General features: G+C 44.3%; 1 protein-coding gene across 1 annotated transcript in view; it reads right to left on the bottom strand.

Annotated features, from left to right (window-relative positions):
- The window catches only part of SUPT16H (SPT16 homolog, facilitates chromatin remodeling subunit), a 125845-nt gene that overhangs the window by 15151 nt on the left and 99752 nt on the right, over nucleotides 1-10942 (bottom strand). Inside the window, exons 20-21 of the mRNA XM_032441647.1 lie at nucleotides 8178-8244; nucleotides 3839-4008 (exon numbers count right to left, since the gene is read on the bottom strand). Coding sequence (XP_032297538.1) covers nucleotides 3839-4008; nucleotides 8178-8244 — 237 coding nt within the window. The remainder of the gene's footprint in view (nucleotides 1-3838; nucleotides 4009-8177; nucleotides 8245-10942) is intronic.

The following is a 10942-nucleotide window of genomic DNA, read 5'->3' as shown; positions in this document are numbered from 1 at the left end:
GGGTCTTTAGGATCCCAAAGTTTGGGTTTTTTGGGGTTTTTGGGGTCCCAAACTTTGGGGTCTATGGGGTTTTTGGGAACCCAAAGTTCGGGGGTTTTTTGGGTTTTCTTGTCTTTGGGATCGGGGTTTTTGGGGTTTCAAACTTTAGGGTTTTGGGGGTTTTTGGGGTCCCAAACTTTGGGGTTTTGGGGTCGTTGGGATTTTGGGGTTTTTGGGATCTTTGGGAACCCAAACTCTGGGGTTTTGGGGTCTTTGAGATGCCAAAGTTTGGGGTTTTTTGGGTTTTTTGGGGTCTTTGGGATCCCAAACTTTGGGGTTTTGGGGTTTTTGGGGTCCCAAAGTTTGGGGTTTTTGGGGACTCAAACTTTGGGGTTTTTGGGATCCTAAACTTTCGGGTTTTGGGGTTTTTTGGGATCCCAAAGTTTGGGGTTTTTTGGGATCCCAAACTTTAGAGTTTTGGGGTTTTTGGGGTCCCAAACTTTGGGATTTTGGGGTTTTGGGGATCCCAAAGTTTGGAGATTTGGGTCTTTGAGATCCAAACTTTGGGTCTTTGGGGAACCCAAACTTTGGGATTTTGGGGTATCTGGGAACCCAAAGTTTGTGGTTTCTTGGGGTTTTTGGGGTCCCAAAGTTTGGGTTTTTTTTGGGGTCTTTGGGATCCAAACTTTAGGGTTTTGGGGTCTTTAGGGTTTTTTGGGGTCTTTGGGATCCTAAAGTTTGGGGTCTATGGGGTTTTTGGTGTCCCAAACTTTGGGGTTTTGGGGTTTTTTGGGGTTTTTAGATCTTTGGGATCTTTCCAGCTAATTTTTGGGTCATTTTCATGTGATTTCTGGTCACTTACTTGAGCCACTCCTTGATGGGGCCTAGTGACGCTACAGGGATGGCGTTGATCATGGTGACCTTGGTTCTTTTGTGCTTGTTTTTGGGTCATTTTTGGGCTCTTTTTGGGTTTCTTTTTGCGGTCATTTTTGGGTCATTTTGTGGTAATTTTTGGGCTCTTCTTGGGTTTATTTTTGGGGTTCTTTTCAGGCTTCTTTTGAGGTCATTTTTGGGTCGTTTTGGGGTCATTTTTGGGTTCTTTTTGGGATCATTTTTGGGTCATTTTGGGGTTCTTTTCGGGCTTCTTTTATGGACATTTTGGGGCCATTTTTGGGGTCATCTTTGGTGTCATTTTTGAGTCATTTTGAGCTTCTTTTCACGTCGTTTTTGGGTCATTTGGGGCTTTTTTGGGGGCTTCTTTTAGGGTCAGTTTTGGGCTCATTTTTGGGTTCTTTTTGGGACATTTTGGGGTCGTTTTTGGGTCATTTTGGTGTCGTTTCAGTGTCGTTTCTGGGTCATTTTTGGCCTAGTTTTCGGGCTTCTTTTTCGGTCATTTTTGGGGTCATTTTTGGCGTAGTTTTTGGGCTTCCTTCCAGGTCATATTTGAGTCATTTCAGGGTAATTTTTGGGTCATTTTCAGGTGATTTTGGGTCACTTACTTGAGCCACTCCTTGATGGGGTCCAGCGACGCTACAGGGATGGCGTTGATCATGGTGACCTTGGTTCTTTTCGGGTTCTTTTGTGCTCGTTTTTGGGTCATTTTGTGGTAATTTTGGGGCTCTTCTTGGGTTTCTTTTTGGGGTCATTTTTGGGTCATTTTATGGTCATTTTGGGGTTCTTTTTGGGATCCTTTTTGGGTCATTTTGGGGTTCTTTTCAGGCTTCCTTTGGGGTTGTTTTTGGGACATTTTGGGGCTGTTTTGGGGTCATTTCAGGTTTCTTTTTGGGCTTGTTTTCGGGTTCTTTTGGGTTCATTTTTGGGGTCGTTTTTGGGGTTCTTTTCAGGCTTCTTTTGAGGTCATTTTGGGGTCATATTTTGGTTATTTTTAGGGTTCTTTTGGGGTCATTTTCGGGTTCTTTTTGGGGTCATTTTTGGGTCATTTTTGGCCTTGTTTTCGGGCTTCTTTTCGGGTTATTTTTGGGTCATTTTGGGGTTGTTTTTGGGTCAGTTTTGGCCTTGTTTTCGGGCTTCTTTTCAGGTTATTTTTGAGTCATTTTTGGGTCATTTTGGGCTTCTTTTGGGGCTCTTTTGGAGTCATTTTTGGGTCGTTTTGGGGTCGTTTTTGGGGTTCTTTTCAGGCTTCTTTTCGGTTCGTTCTTGGGCTAATTTTGGGGTCATTTTGGCATTATTTTCAGCTTTTTTTTGGGGGTTCTTTTTGGGATCATTCGAGCTTATTTTGGGGTCATTTTTGGGTCATTTTCAGGTGATTTTGGGTCACTTACTTGAGCCACTCCTTGATGGGGTCCAGGGACGCTACAGGGATGGCGTTGATCATGGTGACCTTGGTTCTTTTGCAGTCATTTTTGGGTCATTTTGGGTCATTTTGTGGCTCTTTTTGGGTTTCTTTTTGGGGTCATTTTTGGGTCATTTTATGGTCATTTTGGGGTTCTTTTTGGGATCCTTTTTGGGTCATTTTTGGGTCATTTTGAGGTTCTTTTAGGTTCCTTTCTGGAGTCATTTTGAGGTTTCTTTTGGGGTTCTTTTAGGGTTTCGTTTTTGGCTCCTTTTAGGGTCATTTTTTGGGTCATTTTGGGTTCTTTTTGGACATTTTTTTTGGGGGTCATTTTTGGGTTTTTTGGGGTTTATTTTGAGGTTGGTTTTGGGTCGTTTGGGGGTAATTTTGGGGTCCTTTTGGGTCTTTTTTGGCTTTGTTTTCGGGTTGGTTTTGGGTCTTTTTTGGCCTCGTTTTCGGGTTGTTTTCGGGTCATTTTGGGGTCATTTTTGGCCTTGTTTTCAGGCTTTTTTTTGGGTCTTTTTCGGCTACTTTTTGACTTTGTTTTTGGGTCATTTTTAGGTGATTTTGGGTCACATACTTGAGCCACTCCTTGATGGGGTCCAGCGACGCTACAGGGATGGCGTTGATCATGGTGACCTTGGTTCTTTTGTGCTCATTTTTGGGTCATTTTGGGTCACTTTTGGGCTCTTTTTGGGTTTCTTTTTGCAGTCATTTTTGGGTCATTTTGGGTCATTTTGTGGCTCTTTTTGGGTTTCTTTTCGGGGTCATTTTTGGGTCGTTTTGAGGTTCTTTGAGGGTTTCATTTTGGGCTTCTTTTGGGGACATTTTTGCGTCATTTTGGGGTTCTTTTCGGGCTTCTTTTGGGGTCGTTTTTGGGTCATTTTGTTCTTCTTTTGGTGTCATTTTTAGCCTTGTTTTCAGGCTTCTTTTTGGGTCATTTTGGGGTCATTTTTGGTGTCGTTTTTGGTCTTGATTTCTGGCTTCTTTTGGGGACATTTTTGAGTCATTTTGGCCTCGTTTTTGGGATTCTTTTCAGGCTTCTTTTTGGGGTTATTTTTGGGTTGTTTCGGGCTCATATTGGGCTCATTTTTGGGTCATTTTGGGGTTCTCTACAAGTTCTTTTGGGGTAATTTTTGGGTCATTTTGGGGTTCTTTTTGGGTTTCTTTTGGGGTCGTTTTTGGGGTCATTTCAGGGTCATTTTTGGCCTCATTTTCAGGTTTCATTTTGGGTCATTTCGGGGTTGTTTTTGGGTTATTTTTGGGGTTCATTTCAGGCTTCTTTTGGGGTCATTTTTGGGTCGTTTTTAGGTGATTTAGGGTCACTTACTTGAGCCTTGGGGTTGTTTTTGGGTCATTTTTGGGTCATTTTTGGCCTTATATTCAGGCTTCATTTTGGGTCATTTTGGGGTCATTTTAGGGACATTTTTTGGGTCATTTTTGGCCTTGTTTTCGGGCTTCTTTTGGGGTCAATTTTGGCCTGGTTTTCGGGCTTCCTTCCAGGTCACATTTGGGTCATTTTTGGGTCATTTTGGGGTGATTTTGGTTCATTTTATAGTCACTTACTTGAGCCACTCCTTGATGGGGTCCAGCGATGCTACGGGGATGGCGTTGATCATGGTGACCTTACGCCCATAGTCCTTGTACACGATGACCATGTCGAAGTTCTTCAGGTGGAACTGGACGCGCTCAAAGTGGATCAGCTCCACCTCGTCCAAGGTCACCACGAACGGGGGCTGGTTTGGGGCGAAAAACGGCAATTTTGGGTCATTTCTGAGCCTAAAATACACCATTATTGGGTCTTAAAGGTCTAAAAGGTGTATAATTGGGGTTGTTATAGGGGTTTTAATGGGTTAATGGTTGTATGGGGTTTATAGGGTCGTAATAGGGATAATAGGGGACATCAGCTCCACCTCGTTCCAAGGGTCCCACAAACGGGGGCTGGTTTTGGGGCGAGGAAAAACGCATTTTTGGGTCATTTCTGAGCCTAAAATACACCATTATTGGGGTATAATAATGGTAATAGGGGGTTAATAGGGGTGTTATAGGGGATAATAGGGTGTTAATAGGGTTGTAAATAGGGGTAAGAGTTAATAGGGGATCAGCTCCACCTCGTCCAGGGTCACCATGAAACGGGGTTGGTTTGGGGCGAAAAAACGGCATTTTGGGGTCATTCTGAGCTAAAATACCCATATTGGGCTAATAATAGGCTTAATAGGGTCGTAATAGGTGGTTAATAGGTTCTTAATGGGATTATAGGGTTTTAATGGGGTTAATAGGGTCGTAATAGGGGATATAGGGTATCAGTCCACCTATCCAACCCGGTAAACCACGAACGGGGGCTGGTTTGGGGCGAAAACGGGCGTTTTTGGGTCATTCTGAGCATGAAAATTGACACATTATGGGTCTTAAAAGGTCTAAAAGGGTCGTTAATAGGGTCAGTAGTAATTAGGTCGTAATGGCGGTTTTATAGGGTACGTAATAGGGAATAATAGCGCGGATCAGGCTCACTCGTCCAGGGTCACCACAAACGAGGGGCTGGTTTTGGGGCGAAGAACGGATTTTTGGGTCATTTCTGAGCCTAAAATACCTTCATTATGGGGTCTTAAAGGTCTTAAAATGTTAAGATAGGGGTTATAGGGTTCATCGTAATGGGGTTAAATAGGGTTTAATGGGGTTAATCGGGTGTAATAGGGGATAATTAGGGGATCAGCTTCCTCTCGTCAGGTAACCCACAACGGGGGCTAGGTTTGGGTGCGAAAACGGCAATTTTGTCATTTCTGAGCCATTAAAATACACCATTATCTGGGGTGATATTTAATGGTAAGGTTTAATATGGGTGTTAATAGGGAAATAGGGTCGTTAACTAGGGTCTGTTAGGGCGTAAGAGTTTAAGTTGAGGGGGATCAGCTCCACCTCGCTCCAAGGTAACCCGAACGCGGGCTGGTTTGTGGTCTGGCGAAAACGGCATTTTTGGTCATTTCGAGCATAAATACCCATTATTGGGTCTTAAAGGTCTTAAAGGGATGTCAATCACGGGGTTATAAGGGGTCTTTAATGGGTTAATAGGGTCGTAATTAGGGGGGTAATAGGGGATCAGCTCCACCCTCAGTCAAGGTTGTAACCCGACGGGGGCTGGTTGGGGCGAAAAACGGCATTTTTGGGTTCATTTCTTGAGACCATAAAATACAGACCATTATTTGGTCAACATGGTCAAGGGTCGTATAGGGGTTTATAGGGTTTTATTGGTTAGGGTTTAATAGGATAATAGGGGATCACTCCCTTTCGTCCAACTGGTAACCCACTACCGGGCTGTTTGTGGGAAAAACGGCAATTTTGGGTTCATTTCTGAGCCTAAAGACGCCATATTGGGTTAATAATCAGGTCTAAGGGTATAATAGGGGTATAGGGTCTAATGGGGTTAATAGGGTCGTCAATAGGAGTATAGGGGATGCAGCTCCACCTCGTCCAGGTGGGTAACCCAACGGGGGCTGGTTTGGGGCGAAAAACGGCAATTTTGGGTCATTTCTGAGCCTAAAATACACCATTATTGGGGTATAATAGGGGTTTATAGGGTCGTAATGGGGTTTATAGGGTTGTAATAGGGGATAATAGGGGATCAGCTCCACCTCGTCCAAGGTAACCACGAACGGGGGCTGGTTTGGGGCGAAAAACGGCATTTTTGGGTCATTTCTGAGCATAAAATACACCATTATTGGGTCTTAAAAGGTCTAAAAGGGTTATAATAGGGGTTTATAGGGTCGTAATGGGGTTAATAGGGTTGTAATAGGGGTAAGAGTTAATAGGGGATCAGCTCCACCTCGTCCAGGGTAACCACAAACGGGGGCTGGTTTGGGGCGAAAAACGGCAGTTTTGGGTCATTTCTGAGCATAAAATACACCATTATTGGGGTATAATAGGGGTTATAGGGTCGTAATGGGGTTAATAGGGTCGTAATGGGGTTAATAGGGTCGTAATGGGGGATAATAGGGGATCAGCTCCACCTCGTCCAAGGTAACCACGAACGGGGGCTGGTTTGGGGCGAAAAACGGCAGTTTTGGGTCATTTCTGAGCCTAAAATACACCATTATTGGGTCATAATAGGGGTTATAGGGTTTTAATGGGGTCTATAGGGTTTTAATGGGGTTTACAGGGTTTTAATGGGGTTAATAGGGTCGTAATAGGGGATAATAGGGTTGTAATGGGGTTAATAGGGTCGTAATGGGGTTAATAGGGTTTTAATGGGGTTAATAGGGTTTTAATGGGGTTAATAGGGTCGTAATGGGGTTAATGGGGTCGTAATGGGGTTAATAGGGTCGTAATGGGGTTAATAGGGTTTTAATGGGGTTTATAGGGTCGTAATAGGGGATAATAGGGGATCAGCTCCACCTCATCCAAGGTAACCACAAACGGGGGCTGGTTTGGGGCGAAAAACGGCAATTTTGGGTCATTTCTGAGCCTAAAATACCCCATTATTGGGTAATAATAGGGGTTAATAGGGTCGTAATGGGGTTAATAGGGTTTTAATGGGGTCTATAGGGTTTTAATGGGGTTTATAGGGTTTTAATGGGATTAATGGGGTCGTATTGGGGTTAATAGGGTCGTAATAGGGGATAATAGGGTTTAAATGGGGTTAATAGGGTCATAATGGGGTTAATAGGGTTTTAATGGGGTTAATAGGGTTTTAATGGGGTTAATAGGGTTTTAATGGGGTTAATAGGGTCGTAATGGGGTTAATAGAGTATTAATAGGGCATTAATAGGGTTAATAGGGCTTTAATAGGGGATTAATGGGGTTTGGGGTGTTAATAGGGGATTAATGGGGTTTTAATAGGGGATTAATGGGGTTAATGGGTTCTAATAGGGTTAATAGGGTCTTAATAGGGTTAATAGGGTATTAATAGGGTTAATAGGGCATTAATAGGGTATTAATGGGGTTTGCGGTGTTAATAGGGGATTAATGGGGTTTAATAGGGGATTAATGTGGTTAATGGGTTCTAATAGGGTTAATAGGGTTCCAATAGGGTTAATAGGGCATTATAGGGTTATTAATAGGGTTAATTAATGGGGTTAATTAATGGGGTTAATTAATGGGGTTTGGGGTGTTAATAGGAGATTAATGAGGTTAATAGGGGATTAATGGGGTTAATGGGTTCTAATAGGGTTAATAGGGTCTTAATAGGGTTAATAGGGCCTTATAGGGTTAATTAATAGGGTTAATTAATGGGGTTAATTAATGGGGTTAATTAATGGGGTTAATTAATGGGGTTTTGGGTGTTAATAGGGGATTAATGGGTTTTAATAGGGGATTAATGGGGTTATTGGGTTCTAATAGGGTTAATAGGGTCTTAATAGGGTTAATAGGGCATTATAGGGTTATTAATAGGGTTAATTAATGGGGTTAATTAATGGGGTTAATTAATGGGGTAGTTCGTCAATAGGGTAAGTCCAATAGGTAATAGGCATTATAGGTTATTAATGAGGGTTAATTAATAGGTTAATTAATGGGGTTAATTAAGGGGTTTGGGTGATTAATAGGGATTAAATGGGGTGTTAATAGGGGATTAATGGGGGTTTAATGAGGTTCAATGGGTTAATAGGGTTCCAATAGGGTTAATAGGTTATTAATTAGGGTTATTAATAGGGTTAATTAATGGGGTTAATGTAATTAATGGGGTTAGTTATGGGTTATTAATCGTTTAATGGGGGTTTGGAGGTGTTAATAGGGGATAAGGGGGTTTTAATAGGGGCTTAATGGGGTTATGGGTTCCAATAGACTAATAGGGTTCCATAGGGTTAATAGGTTATTAAAGGTAAGTTAATAGGCGTTAATTAATGGGGTTAATAATGGGGTTAATTAATGGGGTTAATTAATGGGTTAATTAATGGGCGTTTTTGGTCCTTACCCATTCGGTGCAGTTGACCAAGGCGCTGCTGGTGGGTTGGAGGAGGCAGGTGCTGCGATACGGGGCCGCCGGTTGACAGCTGCGGTTCTTGGGGTGACAAAAAGGGATTTTGGCGTCAGTGTGTAGGGTCTAGAAAGCGGTTTGGCGTGGTTATGGGAGTTTTGGGGTCAGAAAATGGGGGTTGGGTCTGAAATGGGTTTTGGGGTCAGTATGGGGTTTGGGGGTCAGAATGGGGATGGGGTAGTAATGGGTTTTGGGGTCAAAATGGGGTTTTTTGGGTGTCAAGAATGGTGGTTTTAGGAGATGGTATGGGGACTTTGGGTCAGAATGGGTTTTGGGTCCAGTTGGGGTTTTAGGTCAGAAATGGGGTTTTTGGGGGTCAGAAATGGGGTTTTGGTTCGAGGTATATGGGGATTTAGGGTCGCAATGGGTTTTGGGGTCAGAAATGGGTGTTTGTGGGGTCATGTAATGGAGTTCTGGGTCAGATGGGTTTTGGGTCAGGAATGGGTTTCTAGGTTCGCTAAAATGGGAGAAAGGGGGGGTTTGGGTGAGAAATGGGTGTTTGGGGTCAGAAGTGGGTTTTTGGGGTCAGAATGGGGTTTTGGGTCGGCAGAATGGGGTTTGGGGTGAGAAATGGGGTTTTGGGCGTTTCTTTTCAAGTATGGCTTTTGGGGTCAGAAATGGGGTTTTGGGGTCAGAAATGGGGTTTTGGGGTCAGTAATGGGGTTTTGGGGTCAGAAATGGGGTTTTGGGGTCAGAAATGGGGTTTTGGGGTCGGTTTGGGTGTTGTTGGGGTCAGAATGGGGTTTGTAGGAGTCTGCAAGACTGAGGGAAGGAAATTGGGGGGGGTTGTTGGGCAGAAATGTGGATTTTAGGTGTTGGTAAACGTCGGGTTATGGGGTCAATTATGGGGGTTTTGGGTCCAGTAATGTGGTGTTTTGGCCGATAGAAATGGGGTTTTAGGGTCAGAAATGGGTTTTTAGGGTCTGAAAATGGGGTTTTGGGTCAGAATGGGGATTTGGTGGTAAATGTGAGGTTTTTGGGGTCAGTTATGGGGTTTTTTGGGGTCGAGATGGGGGGAAGAGTGAGAGTTTTTGGTGTGAGTTATAGGTTTTGGGCGTCAGAATGGGGTTTTTGGGGTAGTTATGGGTAGGGGGGCGTTGTGGGGTTTGGGGTCGAGGAAATGGGGTTTTTTGGTCAGAGATGGCGGTTTAGGGTCGGGAGAGTGAGCGGGTTTTTGGGGTCAGGTAATGGGGTTTGGGGTAGAAGAGTGGTGGTTTAGGGTGGCGAGAGGGAGAGGTGTTGTGTCGAGTAATGGGGTTTGGGGATGCAGAGGTGGGGGTGTGGTAGGGTCGAGAAATGGGGGTTTGGGTCATGTATGGGGTTGGTAGAAATGGTTTTGGTGCGATAATGGGTTTTGGGCGGTCAGAGATGGGCTGTTGGTTGGTCAGAATGGGTTTTTGGGTCAGAATGGGGTTTTAGGGTCGGTTATGGGGTTATTTGGGGTGCCAGAAACTAGGGGATTTAGGGTCAAGAAATGGGGTTTTGGGGTCAGTAATGAGGTTTTTTGGGTCAGTAGTTGTTTGGGTCGTAATTGGTTTGTTGGGGTCACTAAGCAGGGTTTGTCAGTAATGGGGTTTGGAGTCAGAAATGGGGGTTTTTAGGGTCAAGAAATGGGTTTTTGGGGTCGAAGAAATGGGCGGGGAAGAATGGTGTTTTTGGTCAGAAATGTGGATTTAGGGTTTGTAATTGGGTTATGCTGTCATTGTGGGGTTTTAGGGTCGAGTAATTGGGGGTGTTGGGTCAGAAATGGGGTTTTGGGGTACAGAAATGGGGTTTTTGGAGCCAGAAATGGGTTTTGGGGCCAGTTATGAGGGTTTTGGGGTCAGAAATGGTCGGTTTTGGGGTCAGTTATGGGGTTTTGCGTCGTCCGAAATGGATTTTAGGCGTCAAATGGGGTTTGGGGTCAGAAATGGAGGTTTAGGTCGTAGTTGATGGGGTTGTGTGGGTCAGGAATGGGGTTTGGGGTCGCGACATGGGGAGTTTTAGGTCAGAATTCTGGTTTTGGGCGGTCAGAATGGAGTTTTAGGGGTGCAGATGAATGGCGGCGTTGTTGGGTGGAATGGGTTTTTTGGGGTCAGAAATGGGGATTGTGAGGGTCAGTTATGGGGGTGGTTTTGGGGTCGGAATGGGTGTTTGGGTTGGTGGTATGAAGCCTCCAATAGCAGGGGCTTTGAGGGGGGCAGTTGTGGGGCTTGGGGTCAGAATGGGGTTTGGGGTCAGTATGGGGTTTTTTGGGGGTCAAGAAATGAGGTTGGGTGAGGTAAATGGTTATTTGGGGTGTCTAATGGTAGTTTGGGCCTATTATGGGAATTTAGTTGGGTTCATTGTGGACTTTTGGCGGTAATTATTGGGGTTTTTAGGGTTTTATAGGTTTTGGGTCCTGTTCCGTCGCGGTTTTAGGGTAAGAATAGGTTTTTGGGTTGATGAATGTTGTGTTTTGGGCCTATTATGGGGTTTGGGATCATTCTTAGGGCGTTTTTGGGGCTCTCTCTCGCGCGCGATTTTTGAGGTTTTTAATGGGGAGATTTATTGGCTGATTGGTCGGTGTTGGGCTCTTTGCTCTGCGGGTGTTTAATTGGACTGTGTGTGGGTTGTTTTGGGGGGCTGCTGCGAGTTGAGTGGTAATTTTGGGTGTTCGAGTCTGGAGGCGGTGTGTTGGCGTGGGTACACAGAAGCATATTCTATGGATTCTGGTATCTCAC

Source organism: Coturnix japonica, unplaced genomic scaffold, assembly GCF_001577835.2.
Source record: "Coturnix japonica isolate 7356 unplaced genomic scaffold, Coturnix japonica 2.1 chrUnrandom455, whole genome shotgun sequence".
Classification (NCBI taxonomy): Eukaryota; Metazoa; Chordata; class Aves; order Galliformes; family Phasianidae; genus Coturnix; species Coturnix japonica.
The sequence above is the reverse complement of the archived record's forward strand: the minus strand, read 5'-3'. Positions and strand labels throughout refer to the sequence as shown.